Genomic DNA, 27,090 nt, shown 5'->3' with positions numbered 1-27,090 from the left:
ATAATAGCATATCTCCCTCATTACACTTTTAATACCTTTTGTGAGCTTTCCTAATACCATTGTTTAAATCAAGTCAATTCTGAATGGAAACTGGTTATTGACCGCTTTAAAAATACTGGCCCTCGGCCTGTGCTGCTGCTGAAATTGCTGATGCTTTTTTTCAATTATGCACTGCTGTCAGCCTGTGGAATAGAGATTCAAAAATCGTATTTGACCAATCAACATTGATCAGTCTCCAGTTTAGAGGACTGAGAAACAAACATACATAATTAACATCTACATTTAAGTTCTTACTGAGAAATAAATCTAGCTGTTTTTGATTTTTAGAGGCAAAACACTTGTAAAACTTAGTCTTTCACACCAAACCAGAAGCAAGTTGGATCAAATGACTTTCCTAATGCAAGCTAATGATTGCTAGTTCAGTAGTATGGCTTTGACTTCATTCCTCAGTCCATAATTAATAAATGTTTACTTAAGAACGCTGTGAGCAATTTTGGGCACAATATCATTTAGGGTTCAGTATCTGTAACCGGTTGCAGAGCAAGACATAGACTACATGATATGATGGTGGATTTTCATATTGTACCATAAGATAAGAAACAGGACCAGGAGTAAGCCATTTGGCCCGTTAAGCCTGCTTTATCATTCAGTAAGATCCTGGCTGATCATCTACTCCACTCCACCTTCCCACATTATCCCCTATCCCTTGATTCCATTAATATTCACAAATCTACCATTCTCCGTCCTGACTATATTCAACGACTGAGCATCCACAGCTGTCTGGGATAGAGAATTCCAAAGATTCACAACCCTCTGAGTGTAGAAATTTCTCCTCATCTCAATCCTAAATATCCAATCCCTTATTCACTGTGACCCCAGTTCTAGACTCCCCAGCCAGGAGCTCTAAAGCCCCTTAAGAATTTTGTGTTCCACTGCAATCGCACCTCATTCTTCTAAAATCCAGAGAATTTAGGCCTGGTCTACTCCATCTCTCCTCATAGAACAAACTCTCATTCCAGCAATCAGTCTATTAAACCTACCTTGCATGCCCTCTAAGGCAAGTATGTCCTTCTTTAGGTAAGGAGACCATTTTATGCTATATTTTATTTCTCCATTATACCATGTATTACATCAGTTATTGATGCTTTGGGAAAGAGATACTGGACATTTGCCAGAGTAGCAATGGTAATTCGAGCTGGTAATTTCACCGTTGATTTTTCTTGCCCCCGCCCCCCACCATACTTTGTATTCAGGTGCAATTCCAGTTCGTGCTGCTCACAGACACTCTGTATTCCCCACTTCCACCTGAATTGCTCCCTGTTGAGGCTGAATCAGATCGTAACGTTCAACAATTCTCAAGAACTGTTGTTGCAGTAGAGGTACAAGATCTGAAGAATGGTGCAACACATTATTGGTCCTTGGAGAAACTCAAGTAAGGATGTCTTAAATATTTTCCTAACTTTTCGGCATGCTAATTATGTTGTATGTTACAGTATCCCTTTTTGTCAGGCGAAGTGTCTTTCATACCCAGCTTGCACTATATTTCCTAGAATGCTTTTATGATCCAGTTCTAGAAAGTACTTCCACAGTGCATCATGAATATCCTGATATCTTAATTAACAGGAGAGTTCCAAATCTTCCACTACTTAGTGGTATAGTCTTTAAAGTGAAAGCAGCCAGAAGTACTGCACAAAGAACAGCTAGGCGTTGCGCAAACGACTACTGGCAACACCTATGCAGTCATATTCAGCTGGCCTCAGACACCGGAAACATCAGAGGAATGTATGATGGCATGAAGAGAGCTCTTGGGCCAACCATCAAGAAGATCACCCCCCTCAAATCTAAATCGGGGGACATAATCACTGACCAACGCAAACAGATGGACCGCTGGGTTGAGCACTACCTAGAACTGTACTCCAGGGAGAATGCTGTCACTGAGACTGCCCTCAATGCAGCCCAGCCTCTACCAGTCATGGATGAGCTGGACATACAGCCAACCAAATCGGAACTCAGTGATGCCATTGATTCCCTAGCCAGCGGAAAAGCCCCCGGGAAGGACAGCATTACCCCTGAAATAATCAAGAGTGCCAAGCCTGCTATACTCTCAGCACTACATGAACTGCTATGCCTGTGCTGGGACGAGGGAGCAGTACCCCAGGACATGCGCGATGCCAACATCATCACCCTCTATAAAAACAAAGGTGACCGCGGTGACTGCAACAACTACCGTGGAATCTCCCTGCTCAGCATAGTGGGGAAAGTCTTTGCTCGAGTCGCTCTGAACAGGCTCCAGAAGCTGGCCGAGCGCGTCTACCCTGAGGCACAGTGTGGCTTTCGTGCAGAGAGATCGACCGTTGACATGCTGTTCTCCCTTCGTCAGATACAGGAGAAATGCCGTGAACAACAGATGCCCCTCTACATTGCTTTCATTGATCTCACCAAAGCCTTTGACCTCGTCAGCAGACGTGGTCTCTTCAGACTACTAGAAAAGATCGGATGTCCACCAAAGCTACTAAGTATCATCACCTCATTCCATGACAATATGAAAGGCACGATTTAACATGGTGGCTCCTCATCAGAGCCCTTTCCTATCCTGAGTGGTGTGAAACAGGGCTGTGTTCTCGCACCCACACTTTTTGGGATTTTCTTCTCCCTGCTGCTTTCACATGCGTTCAAATCCTCTGAAGAAGGAATTTTCCTCCACACAAGATCAGGGGGCAGGTTGTTCAACCTTGCCCGTCTAAGAGCGAAGTCCAAAGTACGGAAAGTCCTCATCAGAGAACTCCTCTTTGCTGACGATGCTGCTTTAACATCTCACACTGAAGAATGCCTGCAGAGTCTCATCGACAGGTTTGCGTCTGCCTGCAATGAATTTGGCCTAACCATCAGCCTCAAGAAAACGAACATCATGGGGCAGGATGTCAGAAATGCTCCATCCATCAATATTGACGACCACGCTCTGGAAGTGGTTCAAGAGTTCACCTACCTAGGCTCAACTATCACCAGTAACCTGTCTCTAGATGCAGAAATCAACAAGCGCATGGGTAAGGCTTCCACTGCTATGTCCAGACTGGCCAAGAGAGTGTGGGAAAATGGCGCACTGACACGGAACACAAAAGTCCGAGTGTATCAGGCCTGTGTCCTCAGTACCTTGCTCCACGGCAGCGAGGCCTGGACAACGTATGCCAGCCAAGAGCGACGTCTCAATTCATTCCATCTTCGCTGCCTTCGGAGAATACTTGGCATCAGGTGGCAGGACTATATCTCCAACACAGAAGTCCTTGAAGCGGCCAACACCCCCAGCTTATACACACTACTGAGTCAGCGGCGCTTGAGATGGCTTGGCCATGTGAGCCGCATGGAAGATGGCAGGATCCCCAAAGACACATTGTACAGCGAGCTCGCCACTGGTATCAGACCCACCGGCCGTCCATGTCTCCGTTATAAAGACGTCTGCAAACGCGACATGAAATCGTGTGACATTGATCACAAGTCGTGGGAGTCAGTTGCCAGCATTCGCCAGAGCTGGCGGGCAGCCATAAAGACAGGGCTAAATTGTGGCGAGTCGAAGAGACTTAGTAGTTGGCAGGAAAAAAGACAGAGGCGCAAGGGGAGAGCCAACTGTGCAACAGCCCCAACAAACAAATTTCTCTGCAGCACCTGTGGAAGAGCCTGTCACTCCAGAATTGGCCTTTATAGCCACTCCAGGCGCTGCTTCACAAACCACTGACCACCTCCAGGCGCGTATCCATTGTCTCTCGAGATAAGGAGGCCCAAAAGAAAGAAGTCTTTAAAGTGATATAAGAGTACGCTGCCCACAGTGTAACTGTAACCCCTTCCTCTCTCCTGCTTTACTAACGACATACTGAAGATAAAATAATTTCCTGCTGAATAACCTTCCCTGCCTCCAAGACAACTGTTTTTTAAAGAAAAAAAAATTTGATCCATTAGTCTTCCATTATGCATGGTGCAGACATTCAGGCAAGTTTGGGTTGGGCGGGATGTTGCTCGGATTCGAGCAGGTGGGGGCTGTGAAATTTCCCAGCGTGTGTTGTCTGTCTCGTAGTTTGTGGGACCATGTAATGCACAAAATGGTCGTGCCCTTGCCTACATAGGTGGAGTATTTAATTCCACGAATTGCTTCCAGAGCTGGCAATGGGATCGGATGCTGTATAAATAGAAATTATTTCATTCTTGCACCCATTTTGCCACCTTGGTTGTTTTTTTTTTGACTGTCAATTCTATGGGAGAATTTACTCACCAACTAAAATAGAAAATTTGAACCACCATCTGGAGTTACTGTACAGTTTTATGTGCTGAGGAAAAGATGTTAAGAAAACACCTTGTTTTTCCTTCTCTGCTCCCATTTTAATGTTAATTTCCTCCCATTTCTTTTTGCTGTAGATTGTCTTGTACTATTCCTAGTTTCTGAACAAAAGATTGGTCTAGAGACCTACACTGACTTAATCACAATTTCCTCTCAGGTTCTCTCTTGGCAATTGCCTCATCACTGCCTTTCTTTGTTTTGCCTTGCTGGAGAGGGGAGGAGGAGAGAATGTTGCCCACCACTGTATGCTACAGAATGTCCATTATAACGCTCAGTATGACTGCCAGTGAGCTGCTAGTTATGGTTTGTGTTGCAGTTCACTTTTTAAATAAGTTGTGATTGCCTTGGCCCGTTGTGCATTGATGCAAAGGGGATCAGAATGTAGACAAATGATGTTGAGCAACAATTGTGTATGCATGCATTTGGGTAAATTTCGAGTTCCCCATTGTCTTTGTGAAAGGCTGCTGTACAAAATATTGTAGTGTTTTGACCATGAACTATACAGTTCTAAACAAGCATGTTTTGTTTGTGCAGGCAGAGATTGGATCTAATGCGTGAGATGTATGATCATGCTGGGGAAATGACCTCCACCACACAGGATGAGAGCGAGAGCATGATGACAGGCAGTGACCCTTTCTATGACCGCTTCCATTGGTTTAAGCTCGTGGGAAGGTATGTCAGCGTTTTTCCTTCACATCAGAACCATTTGGCAGCGAAGTTGACAGCTGCAGAGCAGAAACCCACACTGGTTTAGATGTCTGCTACACTGTTGAAATAGATATTTTTATCGGAGCTTTTTTGCTAATTTTCTCCCGACAGTGCACTTACTGCAACTGTAGGTTTTACATCAACAAGGCCAAGTGAATGAGAGTTATCAGAAGCACACTTTCCTGTATAATTCATAAATGCATGAAATGTAACCAAAAATTCCTACTGAAGTTGTCTGTTTTATTTTCAGGTTTGTATTTGAGAAAGCATTTTTAATTTCCAATCAACATTCCTTCAGGCATTGACTATGCAGAAGTCTGATTATTGTAATGAAATTAAAATCTCACCTGCAGAGCCATTGCTGCACCTCTCGGGTTAATGCATAATCTGTACTGACAGTTAATCTCCATTAGTAAACTATGGATTATCACTTAAGTTTATAACAAAGATCGCAACTGTTGAAACATTATCAGCTGCAAGCCGCATTCTGGTTGTCCAGAAAAAATTAACACTTTCGGGGAAGTGGAGGTGCAGCTCTAGTCAATTGTAGGTTAGCAGATTGGAGTTTCATCTTCAAGTGAAGTGTTGCAAGGGTCCAATCTGAAATAACTGAGTTCGTCTCACCCCAGATCCTGGTGGATGTGGGTTCACAGAACAAAATTGTCAAGTTCAGCACCAACATGGCAATGGAACAGTAGCATAGTTGTTACAGGACTGGTAATGCAGAGGCCTGGACTAATGATCTGGAGACATGAGTTCAAATCTCACCACAGCAGCTGGGGAATTTAAATTCAGTAAATGAAATAAATCTGGAATGAAAAACTTGTATCGGTAATGGTGACCATGAAACTACTCGATTGTCATGCAACCCCATTTGGTTCCCAAATGCCCTTTTATGGAAGGAAATATGCATCCTTCTCTGATCTGGCTTATATGTGACTCCAGACCCAGAGCAATGTGGTTGACTCTTAACTGCCCTTTGAAATGGCTGAGCAGCCCACTCAGTTGTCAAGAAAGCAGCTCACCATCACCACTTCAAGGGCAATTAGGGGTGGACAATAAATGTTGGCCTTGCCAGCGACACCCACATCCCGTGAATGAATTTAAAAAAAAAACTCACTCCAGTGTCAGAATCACAAAATTAACACTGGTGATGTGATGGGCAGAGTAGTAGAGACAACACTCTCTATGATGTGGAATAACTACTCACATCCAGTGCCTAAAACAGAAAATCTTTTGATTTCGTGGCACTGAAATCTCTCACCTTCAACACACGCGTTCGCTATTATTTTTCTCTTGAATTCCCCCGCCCCCCCCACGAACACACATGGCATCTCATCGTGCCTCCTGTGTGAGGATTGACTGTGAATATGCAAGGTACTTTGATTAGAGGGACATCATAGCCACGCACAGACTTGCCTTGACCTTAAATTCGTGCATGCATATTTTTCGCAGAGATTACTGGATAGCTATTAGAAGCAGCAAAACCTGTCACTATATCCGTGTCCCAATGAAATAATGTTGAGAACAAGTGTAGTGCACTCCCACTATGATGACTGAGACTGATTGAAGATCAAATGTGGAACCCTCCAGAGTTCAGCAATTCACTGGATAACATGTAGCATTTTGGATAGCTTAAAAAGGTATGAGTAGTGGTGGACATAAGGAGGTGATTTAGAAGGCAGTAGTCTCATTTCGGGGGTTCAGGTGCACTTCGCATGGTGTCGCTTGAGCCCTGAATTAGGTTACCTTACAAATCACTCCAGGATATCAGTTAATCCTTCTGTAGTTTGTTTCTTAAATCAAATGCTTGCAATTTTCCATTCATCTACACAGGATGCATTGGCATTTAGCAACTAAACAATCTTGTTGCCTTCAGTTTTCTATCCGCTTTTTATGAGAAGCAAAAACTTCTGTGGCAGACATCCACATCTTCTTTAACTTGAGTTTGTTTTCGTTCTTTTTAGCTGGAAAGGTATCTTCATTCCAAAACGATCATATTTGCTTTCATATTGAGCGTAGGGGAAAGGGAAGAAAATATTAAGCACTGTTGGGCTTGCAAGGTGCCTTTGGGGACTGGGAGAGGAGAAGAACTTGAACCTCCAAAAACCTTGACTAGACATGCCCTTTGTGAAGAATATTGGTATTAAAAGAAATTCCAGCACTCTTTATGTGGATCATATTTGGCCCATATATAGAGAAACATGTCATTGGTCATTTGCAGCAGACATTTGCTGAGCTGCTGCAGATGTAAAAGGATTAACCAGCTGCTAAAGTTGAGTTAGTGGTTTCTAAGGTTTCCTATCTCCCAACGGCTCAGAGCTGCATCAATAACACATGCATCTGCTAAAATGTTTGTGTCCCTGAAGAATCTTTTAAGAGCGAGCTGCCGAGCTCGGAAGAATATTTTGGTAACGTGACATCAAAAATCCTTTACCTCCTGTTAAAATGTGGGAGGAAAAAGGTATTCAAGAAATACCATGGTCTGTCTGGTTGTTCAGAAGTGGCATGTTTAGGCCACTTTATTGGCGAGCCATAACGGTAGGTATGGATTCTTCCCAGTGAACATGTACCTGGTGAGGTCCCAGTCTCTGGGCTGTTCGGAAAAGGCACCAAGCTGAAATAAGTTGCTTTCCCAGAGTGAGGGAATACCCTGAAGGCAAACCCGACCTACAAGAGTCTTAGGCATTTCCCAATTCTTGGCTGAAGAGCAGTATTCTAAAGCCATTGAACAGGGCACCTCTCTGTCCATTGGTGTGGAGTGCTTTGGTTCCCAAAGAGAAGATAACATCGAACTAAAAAAAGGAAAAATAAGGATAAAATACTTCAGAGTTCCAACAAAAAAGTGTGCGTCTGTGTGCGTCTCTGTCTCTTTGTGTGTACGTGTGTCTGTAACTCCCCCTTTTCCTGTCTGTCTCCTTCCTTCTCCCTCCCTAATTAAGAATGAGTAGACTATTTAGTCCCTTGAGCTGCTTTTGTCATTTTAATTAGATTATAGCTGAACTGTATCTCAACTCCATTGACCCGCCTTTATATCCATATCCCTTAATATCTTTACCTAATGAAAAATCTGTCATTCTCAGCCTTGATCATTTCAGTTGACCCCCAGCATCCACAGGCTCTTTGGGTGGAGGCGGGGGGGGGGGGGGGAGCGGGGGGGAGCAGCGGCGGCAGAGAGAATTCCAGATTTCCACTACTCTTTATGTGGAAGAAGTGCTTCCTGATTTCCCTCCTGAGTAATCTAGCTCTAATTTTAAGTTTGTACCACTTTGTTCTGGATTCCCCCACCAAAGAAAATAGCTTCTCTGTATCTATGCTATTGAATCCATCTATCATTTTAAACACCATAGTTAGATAATCCTTCAACCTCAAGAGAATGCAACACAAGTTTATGCAACCTGTTCTCATGATTTAGCCTTTTAAACTTCTATTATTTCAATAAATTTGCACTGTAACCCTTCCAAAGCCAACACACTTTTTGAGATGCATTGTATTAAACTGAACAGAGTACTCTAGGTGAACTCTGACCAAGGCTCTACAACTGAATATAACTTCCGTCCTCTTTGCATTCTTACCCTGTAGAGGTAGATGACAACACTCTATTAACCATTTTTATAACTTTTTGTATTTGTGCATCAGCTTTTAGTGACTTGTGTATATGGACAGCCAAATCCCTTGACTCCTCTTTAGTATCTAGCCTCTCACCATTTAAAAAATATTCTAATTTGTCTTTCTTGGATCCAAAGTGGATGACCTCCCACTTCCTCAGATTAGACTCAACTGTCACAGTTTAGTCCTTCACTTAATCTGTCCCAAGTCCCTTTGTGCAGATGTAAGCAGTAAGTTACAATTTACTGTTCCTCCTAACTTAGTATCATCTGCAAATCTGGATATAGAACACTCTATTCCTTCATCCAAGTCATTGATGTATCTGGTGAAAAGCCGAGGCTGCAGTACAGATCCCTGGGAAACATCACTTGTTATATTCTGCCAATCAAAGTACACCCCCTTTATCCCCTACTCTCCAGCTCCTACCTCCCAACCAATTATCAACCCATCAGACATGACTTGCATTTCATAAATCTGTGCTGCTTCTCTTTGAGCATTTGAACTAGCCTGAGTTGGTCAATCACTCTGTCCCTGATAGATTCCAATAAATGTATCTGTCTTTAGTAACATAGGAACAGGAGTAGGCCATTCAGCCCCTTGAGCCTGTTCCACCTCCATTCAATGAGATCATGGCTGATCTGCAACCTAACTCCATATACCCGCCTTTGCCTGATATCCCTTAAATTTTTGTTGGCCAAAGGTATCATCAATTTTAGACTTAAAATTAACAATCGATCTAGCATCACTTGCCATTTACAGAGAAGAGTTCCAAACTTTTACCACCCTTTGTGTGTAGAAGTGTTTCCTAATTTCACTCTTATAAGGCCTGGCTCTAATTTTTAGGCTATGCTTCCCCAACCAGAAGAAATATTTTTTCCAATCTACCCTACCTGTTCCCCTTGAATCTTGAAAACTTTGTTCAGATTACCCTTAATCTTCTAAACTCCAGGAAATACGACCCTAGTTTGTTTAATCTCTCTGCGTAGCTTAACCCTTGGAGTCCAGGTATGATTCTAGTAAATCTACTCCTTCCAAGGCCAATATATCTTTCCTGAGGTGTGGTGCCTAAAACTGAACACAGTACTCCAGGTGTAGTCTAACCAGGGCTTTGTATAACTACTGCATGACTTCTACCCGATTTATATTCTAATCCTCTGGAAATAAAGACCAGCGTTCTATTAGCCATTTTGATTATTTTCTGTACCTGTTTATGACATTTTAATCTACATACTTGGACCCCCCAAAGTCTGTATTGGGCCCATGATCCCCTTTGCTGCACTCTTTCTCATATTTATAAAAACTTACACTGTTAGTATCTTTTGCAATTGTTTGTTCATACTGCATCCTTTATATCCTTTTGGTTTTTTAATATAATAATTAATTTAATATCCAGTCCACTGGATTGCCACTATTTTTGCAAGTAGGCTTAACACTATCTCTTACCTTGTTTGTTGACTGTAGTTGTTCAAATGCACAAGTGGATCTTTTGTCTTTTTAGGGGTATGTACTGGATACACAGTGGTGCAGTGGTTAGCACCGCAGCCTCACAGCTCCAGCGACCCGGGTTCAATTCCGGGTACTGCCTGTGTGGAGTTTGCAAGTTCTCCCTGCGTCTGCGTGGGTTTTCTCCGGGTGCTCCAGTTTCCTCCCACAAGCCAAAAGACTTGCAGGTTGATAGGTAAATTGGCCATTATAAATTGTCACTAGTATAGGTAGGTGGTAGGGAAATATAGGGACAGGTGGGGATGTGGTAGGAATATGGGATTAGTGTAGGATTAGTATAAATGGGTGGTTGATGGTCGGCACAGACTCGGTGGGCCGAAGGGCCTGTTTCAGTGCTGTATCTCTAAACTAAACTAAACTATGGGGGCGGCACAGTGGCGCAGTGGTTAGCACCGCAGCCTCACAGTTCTAGGGACCCGGGTTCGATTCCGGGTACTGCCTGTGTGGAGTTTGCAAGTTCTCCCTGTGTCTGCGTGGGTTTTCTCCGGGTGCTCCGGTTTCCTCCCACAAGCCAAAAGACTTGCAGGTTGATGGGTAAATTGGCCATTATAAATTGTCACTAGTATAGGTAGGTGGTAGGGAAATATAGGGACAGGTGGGGATGTTTGGTAGGAATGTAGGATTAGTATAAATGGGTGGTTGATGTTCGGCACAGACTCGGTGGGCCGAAGGGCCTGTTTCAGTTCTGTATCTCTAATCTAATCTATATTGTACCAAATACTTTTTGGAATATTTCCCACTGGTTGTCTGTTGGTTTGCTTGCTAACAGCTCAGTCCAGCTTACTGTTGTCAATTTATTGCCATCTCTTCAAACAGTGTTGTACTTAAATTTAAAATCTTGCTTTGTGTCTCCTGCTTCTCCCTCTCAAATTCAATTATATTGTGGTCTGACACACTTTTGGTTGCTGATACTCTGCATATTGCAGTCAGATTGTTAACTAATTCTGGTTCAATCCTGCTCACTAAACCTAGTGTGGCCTTATGTCCTGTCAATTCTAAAACATACTGTTCCAGAAAATTGCCCCAAATACATGTCATTCATTGCCTTTACTATTTGAGCTATTTCCTGCGAAAATTAGCATCTCCCATTATAAAGACATTGTTTCCGCCACATGCTTCTGTGATCTCTGCATTTACAAATTTCCCCAAAGGTCTGGAGACTGTTTCCACCTGAGTCTTGCATTCTCTACTTTTCCTATCTTTATTCTCTATCCAAACTCTTTCCACTGTCTGTTTACTCTTGCGTATGTCTTTTCTTCCCAATGCCGTGATTTTGCCTTTATCAATATTGCTGCTCCCCCATTTTTCATAATTTCTCTGGCCTTTTTGAAAATCCTATATCCTGGAATATTTTTAGCTGCCAGTCATCCTGCCCAGCTTGTAGCCAGATCTCTAACACCTACCATATCATCATCTTTAAGCTGATTTTGTGCCTCAACTCACTTGTGTCATTTCTTATGTTCATTTATGTACATTACTCTGATTTAAAAAACTGTCCCTGCCCTGCCCAAATCCCCTGATGGTGTATTTATCACACTTTTTGACCCATCACACTTTTGGTTGCTGATGTTCTGCACATTACTGCATGGGCAATTTCATGTCTTTTTTGGGTTATCCTGAGTAACACAGTGAGATACATAGATTCCAGTTTCTTTGAAGATCTCTAACAGGTTTATCAACAACTAAACTAGTATATACAATACAGAGCAAACTATTGTTACAACCAGGTGAGAAAGGTGTCTAGGGGTCCCTTTCAGCCTTCACCTAGTCAACTGTAATGAATCCTTGTTCATCGCTTTCCAATTATAAGGTAAAGAAATGAGCACAAACAGGCTTTCTTAGGTTTAAAGAAGAAAAGTGAAATTTATTAAAACTTAAACTTTAATTCGGTTAATGCCTATGGATGCACAACGTGTCCATGCTAGCATGCATGCGTGATACACACATGCAGATCGGGACAGAAAAGAGCAGAAGAAAAATAGGGTGGAGAGGTCTGAGGCAATATCTGAAGAGTTTCTTATTACTGTGCTTCGAGCTCACTGTAGAGTCCTTTTGTAGGTAGCTCTTGCTTGTAGGTAATTCTTGCTTTTTGTTGGGCCCAGTATCCTCCTTAAACCTTGTTCACTTTAGGAGACTTTTCTCTCTTGGGGTTCCTGTGTCTTCAATGGGTTCTGAAGCTGGTGAGAAAGAGATGGGAGCAGACAGGAGAGAAATGTTCTCAATCCAGGAGCCAAGAGCTTTCTGTCTTCAAGCACACAGTTTCTCCAATTTAAAACTCCGTACAAAACTCTGCAGCAGCCAGTTAGTCATGTCTGACCACGTCTGTTCTGTGTATTGGGAGCAGGGACTGGTTCCTTTGTTCCAACGCTGTCTGCTAGTATTCAAAAATGTCTTTGTGGCTAGGGGCCTGGCAATTCCTTGTAATAGACCCTCTTTTCTTCCCAGCAACAATTTGAAGTTTAATGTCCATGTGGCAAAATTAATGTGCCTCATTCTTGGCAGGTGGGGGCCTGCATGACACTGTACAGAATCTTTGTCTGGGGTGTTACAGTTACTGAGTGACAATGACTTCTAGTCACGTGACTGCATCCTAGTACTTAGCTTATTAGCATACTGAGTTCTTAAAGGGGCATCACTCTTGAAGCAATCATGCAACAGGCACTGTAATGTCTTCTCATTTTTCATCACTGCTTTATTTTTTAACAGGTATTTTAATATTAGCAGTATTTGTATGAACATCAACTCCTTTTGTTCTCTGATCTTTGCTGTTATCCCCTTTTTTATCTTCAGATTATTACATTTTAAACCTAGACCCTCCCATGTCTCTATTGGTTTAAAGTTCTTTCTTCCATTCTATTTATCCCTTCTACTAGTTTCTTAGTTCAAGTCCAGTTCAGGTGCTGCCGGTCCCATCAGTACAGTTTCTTCCTATTAAATTACTGGTGGCAGTGTTCTGTGAAAAGGCACACCAGTCTTTCAGTCATGCGTATATATTTTCCTGATCTGTTTATCCCTATGACATTTAGTATGATGCTCGGGTAATAATCCATAGTTTACTACCCTTGAGATTGTGCTTTTTGAATTAGTGCCTTGCTCCTGATACCTCAACAGGACTTTCTCCCTGTTTTTTCTTATGTTGCTGGTTCTCCCCCTTCCCTTGTCAAATTTCTTTCTAGCTGATTCAAGATGTCTCTTACCCTGGCATTGGATAGGTTTCCTTGACTCTGCATCATGACTGCAGATGTTATCCCCTATTGAATCCCCGATAGCTGTAGCCTTTCTGTTATGTTGCCCCTCAATGCCTCCCATCCCTTGGACTGTCTCCTGTTTCCCCCCAACCACTTCTCCCCTCCCTCAACTAATACTAAAACAAACTAACCAGTCATTTTATCTCTTTGCTCTTTGTGAGTCCGTGCTGTGTACAAATTGACTGCTGCATTTGCCTACATAATAAGTGACTACGCTTCAAAAGTAGTTAATTGATTGAAAAGCATTTTGAGATGTCCTGATGACATGAAAGGAGTTCTATAAATTTTAGTTCATTCTTTGTTTATTTTCCAAATTGTAATTTCTGTTCCCAAAATATGCAGTCAAATAGTTTAAAAGATTTTTAAAATGATGATGTGGGTCAGCTGATCAAATGGATTTGGGTAAATTGAGAGAAGGGATCTTAAGATGCAATTAAAAACGGATCTATATTTCATTATGGTGTGCCGCTTAACTTGTGTTTTTGGCTCTCTATTTTTATATGTTTGTTGCAGCAAATGAAATATAAAAGGTTAAGCATGCGATTTTACTTTCTAGCTTGAAGAGATTGAAATAATCATTAACACCCATTTTTTTTTCTGAAGTCAAATTAGACTTGTACAATGGAAAATAACCCTTTCTTGCCCTTAACTATACTCCAGTTCCCCAATTTTCCATGGCTGTGTGAATGAGCACCTTGCCGATCGCACGCCCTCGCCCACCTTCTCCACAGCTGATTCTGACATCACCGAGCTTGCTGATGAGCAGCAGGATGAGATTGAAGATCTGGACGATGAAGCCTTTGTGGACGATACTAGCTCAGACCTGGGGAATGAAGAGGGATCAGACATCTTCGGCGATGGGCAGGATCCGTTTTATGACCGGTCCCCCTGGTTCATTTTAGTGGGAAGGTTGGTGAGGTTCTTTGGAGAACAGTGGGAAGGGACTAGCTCTTTACATTGAAAGCCCTTACAATTTGTGGCAACAAAACCACTGTAATTAACAACGTACGGAAAGAATTCTTGCCTTGTTCTATCACACTATTCAGCTCATGGTGTTAGGGTTGTTTATGGTTTGAACGATCTTGAATCATTTTCACTTAAAAATCATGGTTGCCCAACTGTTCATTTGTAAATTGACGCAGGCATTCCCAAGTGAGAACATTTAACCTTGATTTCAAAATATATTCAATTAGCGCTGTCATGAATTCCTGTCGCCAGCAGTTCCCTGTATGAGATTAGGCAATTTATTGGCTGCCTTAAACAGACCAATTCTATCAGTGTACTCCAGTACTGAGGTTGCTGTCACCATTACAGATAAGAATAATGACTTGAGTGGAATAAATTGGGAAGCTGTTGTTGGATAAATGTCTTTCCTTAAGAAATTTAATGAAAACTGCATTTATGTTCCAGAATTTATCAGTATTTTTCCCTCTATTCTTCAGACCTTTTGTACCATCCCTCTGCAGATAACTAAGGCAGGTTGTCCGTCCAAAGACTTCTGTGCCACTGGATCAAAATCGATTCATAAAATTGTCCTTAGTGGTGTAAAATTTGGGTGTACTGCTGAAGATCCAGTAGCAAGTATTTGAATTCTGATTAGATATAAAGTTTTGACATGTCCTGTACTATTGCTGAAACTGGATTTCGGCAGTACACATTTTTCACTGGTCTCTGCACCTTTGTATAAATATTTTCCTGTGGTCCAAAATACCCCAATCCCCTTTTGCTTCAGCTGGCACTCAGTGCTATTGGTAGCACCTTACCCAGGCTGTTGTCTCCTCCTAACTGAACACATGCCCCACTGATGCCAGCAGTGAGAATTTGGAAACAAAACATCAATTTAAAAAAAAAAATCAAATCTCTGATATAACACATCACTAAAGGTACACACTACAGGATGTGAAATATGTTGTATTGATCCAAACTAGGGTAATGGAAAAACTATTCCTTTTCAGTTATGATGCTGCTGTTCTCAATTATTTGACTAATTGGGACAAACCAGATGTCAGATGTACAAATTTTCACCTAATTCCATGAGCTAAACTAAATATACTGTGCAGACAGTAAAGTAAGTGAAACCAGATTAGATACAGAGAATGTACATGAATTTCTGAACTATTGTATGAGAAAATGCAATGTGATTCTCTTCTAAATTAATGCAGCATACCTTATTATCATACCTAATTTTTCCAGGCAAATTTATATTGAATGTATATTTATTGGCCTGATAGGGTTTTACAAGATCAGATCAGCACTAAAATGAAGTTAAGTCCAAACTCCAAGAGGAATTTAGAACAAGAAGGTTATAAAAGTAAAGCTAAACAGGTTAGCAGGAGCCATGTGATTAAGTTACATTGAGATCCATGTTATTTGCACATTAGTGTTATTCCTGGAGTACTCTATTAGTTATATGCAAGGCCCCACTTTGCTAGACTGTCCAGAAAAAGTTGATATTGCTTGCACGATTATTTCCCTTTAGATTCACTGTAGATTTATATTCCACAGTCTGCAGTGTTATGATGTGAACCAGAATAGCTATTCCAGAATAAATTGACCCATGTTTTTGGAATGCTGGTAGTGATATGCAATATCATCAGGTTTTGCTGTATAAATAAATATTCCATTGAATTTACTTCCAACGGTAAAAGAGCTCGTCCCTTTAGCTGTCTCCCATGGCATGCTGGGACTGTATGACAATTTCACGTTTACAATGAATTTTTTTAAAAATCGTAAAAGTTGTGTCGTGTCCTCAACTGCATATTTGCATGTTCCTAGTTCAACATTCCCTTACTATTGGCTGTAACTTTTACTTTGATTAAGAGTTTTAGTTGGAAGGTTGTTTTGTTTGGAATTTGTTTTGTCAACATGCCATTTTTTTGCCTCACCAATCTTACTGCTGATGTTGTTTCAACCTCTTCAGTCTGCTTAAAGAAAGGCACGTTAAGCATAGATGTTACTATGAATTGCAAACTGTCAGATGTCTGAGACACCACTGTGATTTTTCCAAAATCTTTCTAGTTTTCTCTTTTCAAAAAAGAAAAGATATGCTTGCTTAGCAGAGCTTGTGTGAGAAAGAGTGCAAGGTAGAATGACTGTACTGCATTCTAAATATCTTTAGACATTTCACACTTAACAAATGGGCCCAAGGGCTTCTGACTAGTCCTGCAAAATAAATGCTAAGATTTCTACATTGACAGTAGATGGGCATACATGTTTCAATAACTTAGTGACTACAGTTGTTGTATCCTTATTTCCATTCTTTTTACCATTCCTTACTAAAAGTATAGTTGTGCTGATAAATGCTGCAACTGATACTAATTATTCCTGCCAACCTTTTGGATTGTTTCTGATTATTCAAATATGTAAACATTAGCGCTGTTTTGCTTGTTTTTTTTTTACGGTAACCTTTTGTAGTAAGAGTGGTTACTGGCTCGAAGCAGACTGAATAAGGCTCATGTGATTCCTTTCGTTCTGTTTTAGATCTTATTTTGTCTTGTTATTTTTAACCTTCATAATGTTAGCAGTTTGCCATGTTTTTCCTGTTTTTATAACTTTTGTGTTTACTTCAGTTTGATTCATTTTTGTGTTTAGTTTTCATTTTACAGCTTTATCCCTCCCTCTCCCCCCTTCCCCCTCACAGTTGGAAGATGTGTTGTTGGTAAATAAGTATATTTGAAGCATTGGCCTTGATGATGGGGTCGGGGGTGTAATTTGCCATAGTTGTAATTAGAGTTTTATAGACCTGTCCGTCTGAACAGTAAGGATTTGCAGACATCCCATTTAAGTGACTCATAAAGACACTACGGCTGCCTGAGGTATCACCAAATGTTATATTTAAGGATCCTTTTTACAGATCCTGAATTTTTCTGAATTAAAATGCAGAACATAACGTTATTGATGCATTAGGAATCATCTAATAGTGTTTCCCAGTTCCCCAGGTTAGGAAAGGAGGAGTGGGCCATAGAGGGAATTAATTACAATTGGCAAATCAGCAACTGATTCTGTTGGATTGGAAATAGTACCAGGACATGTTAAGTTGCTGCCTACTTAAGGCTGTTTAGGATCTCTGGTGACAAAGGTAGAGTTACTGTTATCTGTGCTTTATTGCTAACTGCTGTATCAAGGCAGTCGTCATGTTAACATGACTTATGGGCACAATTTGTGACCAGGTAATTCCAACCAGAACCATCAGAGGTAAACTGAAGGTTCATTAAATCGGTAAACATACAAAACATGGCAAATCAAATCAGACAGATGTGTAAAAATTTGGATAGTTTAACGTAGCAAGAAAAGCCGTGAACGCATTCTGTCAATCTGAATAGAAGTTGACATCTTTATATTGGGATTTTTAGGTGAACTTAGATGAAGCTCCAGCTGGAAATGAAGATACCTGGTGGGTTTTTAGAAATACAATGCAAAGCTCTGTTTTATTTTAAATAAAGAAGTCTCTGGCATTGACAACCTTTGTAGCTGGTGTCTTTCAGAACAAACATACACATATAAGTCAGTGTTTCAGTGAGGCATTTTCCCTGTAAAATCTGAAATTAATTTATTTTCCAGCAGACTATCACACCGTTAAATCCTGACCTATGTACACCTTTGACCAGAAATCTGCTTGGATGACATTTCCTACAGTAGAAATAAAAGAAAATGGTTCATTGGAATTTTATGCATTTATCTGGACTTAATTGTCCCCATTTCTAAAAAAGATATGATCTGAAGATATCTGCACATCCCTACTGTCGGTTGTTGCAAACATTCATGCAATCTTCAAATGGTTAGCTAAATAATAGTTTTGTGTCTGTTTTCTTTCTTTGTTCACAGAGCATTTGTTTACCTCAGCAATTTGCTATATCCAGTGCCCCTTGTTCACAGAATTGCCATAGTTAGTGAGAAGGGGGATGTTCAAGGCTTTCTCCGAGTAGGCGTACAGGCCATCACAGGTGGGTTTTCACGAGCTGGATTTCTCAATGTGGAAGTTCAGTAACATTAGTAACCCTGATAATGGGATAACATGAAGCTTCAATTATGCTGTTATGTTTGTGAAGATTGATACATAAATTGTTCTTTTACTGAAATACGAGTGTAATGGACTTAATTTTAATTCCTTCTGTGATTTAAAAGGGTAAAATAGCTCTTGACCAAGTCTGTTGTCTGAATTGAAGAAAGCTTCCTTCGTGTGATGGAGTTGATAATGCTGAGATTTGCCTAACTCCTGAAGTCCCCAGCATCACAGATGCCAGTATTCAGCCAATTTGATTCACTCCGCGTGATATCAAGAAACGACTGAAGGCACTGCATACTGCAAAGGCTATGGGCCCTGACAACATTCCGGCAATAACATTGAAGGACCTGTGCTCTTGAACTTGCCGTGCCCCTAGCCAAGCTGTTCCACAGCTGCAACACTGGCATCTACCCAGCAATGTGGAAAACTGCCCAGGTATGTCCTGTACAGAAAAAGCAGGACAAGTCCAACCCGGCCAAATACTGCCCCATCAGTCTACTTCCGATCATCAGTAAAGTGACAGAAGGTGTTGTCAACAGTGCCATCAAGCGGCACTTGCTTATCAACCTGCTCACTGACACTCAGTTGGGTTCCGCCAGGGCCACTCAGCTCCTGACCTCATTGCAACCTTGGTTCAAACATGGACAAAAGAGCCAAACACAAGAAGTGAGGTGAGAGTGACTGCCCTTGACATCAAGGCAGCATTTGACCGAGTGTGACATCAAAGAGCCCTAGCAAAACTGGAGTTAATGGGAATCAGGCAGAAAACTCTCCGCTGGTTGGAGTTGTACCTAGCGCAAAGGAAGCTGGTTGTGGTTGTTGAAGGTCAAACATCTCAGGACATAACTGCAGGAGTTCCTCAGGATAGTGTCCTCGGCCCAACCATCTTCAGCTGCTTCATCAATGACCTTCCTTCCATCATAAGGTCAAAAGTGGGGATGTTCTCTGATGATTGCACAATGTTCACCATTTGCATCTCCTCAGATACTGAAGCAGCCCATGCCCATATGCAGCAAGACTTGGACAACATCCAGGCTTGGGCTAAAAAATGGCAAGTAACATTTGTGCCACACAAGTGCCAGGCAATGACCCTCTCAAACAAGAGAGAATCTGGCCATCTCCCCAGGACGTTCAATGGCATTACCATCCTAGGGGTTACCATTGACCAGAAACTGAAATGGACCAGCCACATAAATACTGTGGCTACAAGAGCAGGTCAGAGGCTAGGAATTCTGCTGCAAGTAACTCGCGTCCTGACTCCCCAGTGCCTGTCCACCACCTACAAGGCACAAGTCAGGAGTGTGATGGAATGCTCTCCACTTGCCTGGATAGGTGCAGCTCCAACAACAGTCAAGAAGCTTGACACTATCCAGAAGAAAGCAGTCCACTTGATTGGCACCCCATCCACCACCTTCGACATTCACTCCACTCACCACCGACGCACAGTGGCAGCAGTGTGTACCATCTACAAGATGCACTGCAGCAACTCACCAAAGCTCCTTCGACAGCATCTTCCAAACCTTCGACCTCCACTACCTAGAAGGAAAAGGGCAGCAGACATATGGGAACACCACCACCTGCAAGTTCCTGTCCAAGTCACACACCATCCTGACTTGGAACTATATCGCCGTTCCTTCACTGTCGCTGGGTCAAAATCCTGGAACTCCCTAACAGCACTGTGGGTGTACCTACACCCCAAGCAGTGGTTCAAGAAGGCGGCTCGCCACAACCTTCTCAAGGGCAATTAGGGATGGGTAATAAATGCTGGCCTAGCCAGTGACACCCACATCCCATGAACAAGTTAAAAAAGAGAGCCCGTCACCACAAACATCTCTTGTAACAATTCAACAGGCTCTAAAGTTGTAAAAACACTTTGTGGCAACTGTGTCGAACACTAACCCTAACAGTTTGTGTAAGAGTATGCCGAACCCAAATCTGTTTGTATTTCATGCTGAATGTTTTTGTCTTATCTAGCTGATGAGGAGGCACCAGACTATGGATCTGGTGTACGTCAGTCAGGCACTGCCAAAATCTCATTCGACGACGAGAACTTCAGAGAGGTACATGTAACTTTGCTGTTTCTGAACTACTGCCACAGATTTGAATGTCTAAATAGACAAATGTCGAGGCACCTGGGTTATTGTCATCTTTTCCATTTAGTTCTTTGTTGCTGTTTTCGCAGAGTGACATTTCTTCTGTTGTAATGTCGCGTTCTGGGCTCTCAATGGAGGAACTCAGGATTGTAGAAGGGCAGGGTCAGAATACAGAGATCATTACCCCATCAGAGGAGATGAACAGAATCAATGAACTTGGTAAACTATTTTGAATAAGCTTGGAATTACATTTGCATTGTGAACAATAGCAATTACTTTTTCAGACTGCAATTGGAATGTAATAAGATTACACTGGATATGCGCTGGATAAAGGGGAAATGGTGGATGTATTGTACTTAGATTTCCAGAAGGCATTTGATAAGGTTATTGCAGGAAATAAAAGCCCATGGTGTAGGGGGTAACATATTGGCATGGATAGAAGATTGACTAGCTAACAGAAAACAGAGTAGGTATAAATGGGTCATTTTCTGTTTGGCAAGATGTAACGAGTGATGTGCCACAGCGATCGGTGCTGGGGTCTCAACTTTTTTTTACAGTTTATATAAATGACTTAGATGAAGGGACCGAAGGTGTAGTTGCTAAATTTGCTGATGATAGGTAGGAAAGTAACTTGTGAAGAGGACATAAGGAGGCTACAAAGGGATATAGATAGGTTAAGTGAGTGGGCAAAGACCTGGCAAATGGAGTATAATGTGTGAAATTGTCCACTTTGGCAGGAAGAATAAAAGAAAAGCATATTATCACAATGTTGAGAGATTGCAGAGCTCAGATGCAGAGGGATCTGGGTGTCCTAGTGCATGAATCACAAAAGGTTAGTATGCAGGTGCAGCAAGTAATTAGGAAAGCTAATAGAATGTTATTGTTTATCACGAGGGGAATTGAATACAAAAGTAGGGATGTTATGCTTCAGCTATACAGGATATTGGTGAGACCACATCTGGAGTACTGTGTACAGTACTGGTCTCCTTATTTAAGGAAGGATGTGAATGCATTGGAGGCAGTACAGAGAAGGTTTACTAGACTAATACCTGGAATGGGCGGGCTGTCTTACAATGAAAGATTGGACAGGCTAGGGTTGTATCTTTTGGAATTTAGAAGAGTAAGAGGCCACTTGATTGAAACATATCAGATCCTGAGGGGTCTTGACAGGGTGGGTGTGGAAAGGATGTTTCCCCTTGTGGGAGAATCTAGAACTAGGGGTCACTGTTGAAAAAACAGGGGTCGCCCATTTACGACAGAGATGAGGAGAAATTTTTTCTCAGAGGGTTGTGAGTCTTTGGAATTCTCTTCCTCAAAAGGCAGTGGAAACAGAGTCTTTGAATATTTTTAAGGCAGAGGTAGATACATTCTTGATGAGCAAGGGGGTGGAAGGTTATTGAGGGTAGGTGGAAATGTGGAGTAATCAGTTCAACCATGAACTTATTGAATGGTGGAGCAGTTTCAAGGGGCCGAGTGGCCTACTCCTGCTCCTAATTCGTATGTTCATAATTGAGTTCATTTGCATGAACCTCTTGAGTACATTCAATATAATCCCTTCAAGTTGCATCAGAAAGTGAAGCTATTTCAATAGCGGTACTGTACAACCTTGTCAGAGCTTAGTCATATAAACCATAATATAAGCTGCTATATAAATCTCACTGTGGCGAATTTCATAGAAATCCTATTAAGAATAATGGGGTACTGAGTGAATCTGGTACTTAAAAAATCATTTTACAGAACTCAGCCGAGGTGAAATCTTTCCAACTTATAATGAAAATTGCTATTTAAATTCTGCTGTCCATTCGTATTCATATTCATATTGAGCACAATTAATAAATGCAATAGGATTTGAATTAAAATATAGTAAGATTGTATTTTTCTTTTCTGTGGAAATGGATTAGTATCGCAGCATTTGTGACTTTGTAATACCCTTTTGAATATGTGGAGAAAGGAGTGACCTGATTCGGTTGATTCATACACAAGGATGCTGTATCCTTTTCACTCTACTCCCCTAAGGGCAGTCAGTTGTATCATGGATTCAGCTGCAGTAGCAACTGGAGCACTGCAGAACATTGTCCCCGGTTCATGATGAGGTTAGACATGGACACTCATGCATCTTTCTGGTAGGCCTCTGAATATCTGCTTTCTCCTCCCTTCTAACCAGGGTGCCCCAAGATAGCTTATAATACATCTTCACAAAGGTCAGGCTCCTGTCTGGCCAGTGTGCTGCTTTTAAAATAAAGTAAAACCTATTAAGGCTGTTCCTTACTCTTTCTTTTTTGTCTCCCATTGTAACCTTCTAAATATAAAACTAAGACTTGCTCCCAATTTTAATGTAACGTGACAGCTTTTACCATTTAGGAAATCCCTGTTTTGTTAAAGTACTGAGGAATAAAAGAAAAATATTCCAACTAATTTGAAACTAAATTTACAAGATTGTAAATTAACTGACGTGGTATTTAACACTCTGGGCTTGATCTTGCAATGGGCTGAGTTTATTGGTTATGATCATACTCCAGTCCAGTTGCTAAAGTAATTTAATACATTGGATGTATGTCTGTATTTCAGATGATTTCATAGAATGGTTCCAGCACAGAAGGGGGCCATTCGGCCCTTCAGGCCTGTACCAACTCTTTGCAAGAGCCAGTTATCTAGTTCCACTCCCCTGCCCTTTCCCTGTAACCCTGCAAATTTCTTTCCTTTTTGGTACTTCAGGTGATTGAACCTGCCTCCACCACACTCTCAGGCAGTCCAGATCATAACTACTCACTGCATAAGAAAGGTTTTCCTCATGTTGCCTTTGGTTCTTCTGCCAATCACCTTAAATCTGCGTCCACTGGTTCTCGACTCTTCCACTGATGGGGACAGTTTCACTACCCTGTTTAGGTCCCTCGTGATTTTGAACACAACCTTCAAATCGCCTCTGAACCATCTCAAAGGAGAACAACCCTTTGTTTGATTTTGCTGGTAAATTATTAATAATGATGCTAAATAATACATGGAATTAGTTTCTTGAGAGGACTGAAAACTTTGACTGAAGGAGGTTATTAACCTGTTCAACCTTTTATGGTATGTAGTGAGCTAAATGGCTTAAATTGTCTTCGGCTCTGGTTGTTAGATTAATCCTATTGTATCCGGGTCTTTTGAATGGCAGACATTAAATCGAGCAAAGAGTTGGACCCCAAACTATCTCTGGAGGGAATTTCTGACGGCATTGGGGAACACCTGAAAATTGGTAGTATTTTCACTTTTCGCGTCACAGTTCTGCAGGCCAATGGGATTCCACCCGAATATGCAGACATCTTTTGTCAGTTCAAGTAAGCAACTTATTTGCAATTGTACTTTGTGGTTTATATCCATACAGCCGACCCTGAGAGGTTCCATCACACACACCATTTAAATTCTCAGATAGTAACGGGCCATTTACTCTGTAGATTTTGCTAGTTTCAACGTAACGATGAACTGTGTAGTTCCTGTATATAATCACATGCGAGAAAGCTCTTTTGGCTATTAACATGTTTTTATTGCATAGAAAAGCTAATATTTTTAAGCATGTACTTTGGTATTTTTATTCCCACTCCTCTAAAATAACAGCTAGGGTTTGGGATGAAGCAAATAACAATTTATGTAGATTAAAACTATGTTGCAGTGCAGTTTGGTTTTAAATGCTGATAAATAATTTGAAACTAATTACCTTATTTGCTTTCCTCTACATTGCAGCACTGGTGCCACTCCCTCTCTCCCTCGCTCGCTCTCTCTCCCTCCCTTCCCTCCTTTCCCTCCCACCCTCCCTCCTTCCTTTCCCTCCCACCCTCCCTCCTTCCTTTCCCTCCCACCCTCCCTCCTTCCTTTCCCTCCCACCCTCCCTCCTTCCTTTCCCTCCCTCCCTCCTTCCTTTCCCTCCCTCCCTCCTTCCTTTCCCTCCCTCCCTCCTTCCTTTCCCTCCCTCCCTCCTTCCTTTCCCTCCCTCCCTCCTTTCATTCCCTCCCTCCCTCCTTCCTTTCCCTCCCTCCCTCCTTCCTTTCCCTCCCTCCCTCCCTCCTTCCTTTCCCTCCCTCCCTCCTTCCTTTCCCTCCCTCCCTACTTCCTTTCCCTCCCTCCCTCCTTCCTTTCCCTCCCTCCCTCCTTCCTTTCCCTCCCTCCCTCCTTCCTTTCCCTCCCTCCCTCCTTCCTTTCCCTCCCTCCCTCCTTCCTTTCCCTCCCTCCCTCCCTCCTTTCCCTCCCTCCCTCCCTCCTTACCCTCCCTCCCTCCCTCCTTACCCTCCCTCCCTCCCTCCCTCCTTTCCCTCTCCCTCCCACCTTCCTTTCCCTCCCTCCCTCCTTCATTTTCCTCTCTCCCTCCCTCCCTCCTTCCTTCCCCTCCCTCCCTCCTTCCCCTCCCTCCTTCCCTCCTTTCCCTTCCTCCCTCCTTCCTTTCCCTTCCTTTCCCTCCCTCCCTTCCTTTCCCTCCCTTCCTCCCTCCCTCCCTTTCCCTTCCTTCCTCCCTCCCTCCCTTTGCCTTCCTTCCTTCCTCCCACCCACAACCCCTCTCTTCCCTGCGCCTGTGATCCCTCATTAGCAGCTTTACGGTTTGGAAATAAGCCCAGTTCAATTTCTTTTTTTGCATGATCAAGTGTATTCCTCAACCTCAGTAAGGTGCTCCATCTAGTGGCTGTACCAAGAGTTTAAAAATTGCCACTGAAGCAAATAATTCCATCAAAATCTGCTGGGTTTTTTGTATTCATTTTGTCAAAATGCAATGTTTTAACTGATTTTACGTTCTGTCTATTTAGCAGTTTTGTTGCAATAGTCCGTTTTTTGAAACTGGCGAGTTCTAAACTTTCAAGGACAAAATATGTTTTTTTTAAATCAGATGAGGTAATGTCCCTTAATATTGACATCCCTCCTTCATGTGCACAGGAGTATATCCACACAAACGAGGGGGAAAAATCAGTTTGGACAGTAATAATTTCATAAATGGTTCCAGCACTTGAAGAACCAGAGAAGCCCATTATTCAGTATATTTCTTATGTAACTGAAATTACAGCTGAGTAACTTGCTCAGCCACTTCAGATAGGATTGGAATCACGCCTAAGCCAAAATGGGTAGAATGCCAGATGTTCTTCCCTAAATAAAGGACATTAGTGAACTGACTCATTTTTAATGACAGTTGGGATACTTTGACGAGACGTCTCTGGTGTCTGCCTGCAGTTCGACATTTATTGAATACAATTTCATGGAAGAAAAGCAGAAAATGCTGGAAATATTCTGCAGGTCTAGTAGCGTCTGTGGAGAGAGAAAGAGTTAATGTTTCATTTTGATGACCCTTTGTCAGAACTGGGAGTGCAATTTCATGGCCCTTGGGTTTCTAGTTTAGTACCATAACCACTACCGCGCAGTTTGGGCGGCACAGTGGCGCAGTGGTTAGCACCGCAGCCTCACAGCTCCAGGGACCCAGGTTCGATTCTGGATACTGCCTGTGTGGAGTTTGCAAGTTCTCCCTGTGACCGCGTGGGTTTTCGCCGGGTGCTCCGGTTTCCTCCCACAGCCAAAGACTTGCAGGTTTATAGGTAAATTGGCTGTTGTAAATTGCCCCTAGTGTAGGTAGATTATAGGGAATATGGGATTACTGTAGGGTTAAGTATAAATGGGTGGTTGTTGGTCGGTTCAGACTTGGTGGGCCGAAGGGCCTGTTTCAGTGCTGTATCTCTAAATAAATAAATACAGTAAGCACTGCACTGTTACAGGTCAGTGCTAAAAAAAAAATTAATTGTAATTTGTAAATGGCTGTAATTACAATCAGGAACTGGAAACTTGAAATTATTAGCAATGTCCAAAAACTTAATGTACTGGCGTCAAGCTCCCCCCTCCACCATTCTAATGGTGTTGTTAACTTAACATTAATAGTCATTGGATGAATTTGTTTATTACCAGCTTCCTGCATCGCCATGACGAGGCCTTCTCAACTGAACCTCTAAAGAACAGCGGCCGTGGAACACCCCTTGGCTTTTACCACGTGCAGAATGTGAGTCTGAGATGCACATTTTTTTTTTTTCCCAGACACTTAACAGACCATTCCATCAGTTAAACGTAAAGTTCTCAAATAGCCGAATTTTAAATGTTTTCCCGAAGTAAATTGTAAACCTGCCTTTAAAATCCTTTAGGTCGCCGTCGAAGTAACAGAATCATTTATAGAATACATCAAGACAAAGCCAATTGTATTTGAAGTATTTGGACATTATCAACAACACCCTTATTACCAAGGACAAGAATTTAAGAGGTAAAAGCAACAGAGAATTGTAAAGAGCTTTGAAAGTTTTGCGGTATATTAATGATGTAAGTAATTGAACTTGGTCTACAAGGATTGTATGGCTTTATATGAAACCAGACTTTCCTTTAGGCCCCTGTCTAAATGCCCCTCTCTTCCTCCCCCCCCCCCCCCCCCCCCCCCCCCCCCCCCACCCACCCTCCCCCATCCTACTATAGCAGTACAGTAACTAACACTGCGACATTAAGGTCTTTCTTGAATCCAATACATATTTCAAAACCCTAAATCATTTTTCCTGCACCTGTATTGCTGCAGTGTACGGGATACACATTTGATCTGAAATACCTGAA

The 27,090-nt window shown here is 42.0% G+C and overlaps 1 protein-coding gene across 6 annotated transcripts in view; it reads left to right on the top strand.

Moving 5' to 3' along the window:
• Positions 1–27,090, top strand: part of kif1b (kinesin family member 1B) — a 250,476-nt gene that overhangs the window by 143,250 nt on the left and 80,136 nt on the right. For all 6 annotated transcript variants that reach the window (XM_068016948.1, XM_068016945.1, XM_068016944.1 and 3 more), the window contains exons 23-30: positions 1,254–1,432; positions 4,862–4,999; positions 18,220–18,338; positions 20,375–20,460; positions 20,583–20,712; positions 23,648–23,810; positions 26,407–26,497; positions 26,637–26,752. In XM_068016948.1, the coding sequence (XP_067873049.1) occupies positions 1,254–1,432; positions 4,862–4,999; positions 18,220–18,338; positions 20,375–20,460; positions 20,583–20,712; positions 23,648–23,810; positions 26,407–26,497; positions 26,637–26,752 (1,022 nt within the window). The remainder of the gene's footprint in view (positions 1–1,253; positions 1,433–4,861; positions 5,000–18,219; positions 18,339–20,374; positions 20,461–20,582; positions 20,713–23,647; positions 23,811–26,406; positions 26,498–26,636; positions 26,753–27,090) is intronic.

This window comes from Heterodontus francisci, chromosome 37 (assembly GCF_036365525.1).
Source record: "Heterodontus francisci isolate sHetFra1 chromosome 37, sHetFra1.hap1, whole genome shotgun sequence".
Lineage (NCBI taxonomy): Eukaryota > Metazoa > Chordata > Chondrichthyes > Heterodontiformes > Heterodontidae > Heterodontus > Heterodontus francisci.
This window is presented reverse-complemented; position numbering and strand designations above follow the sequence as displayed.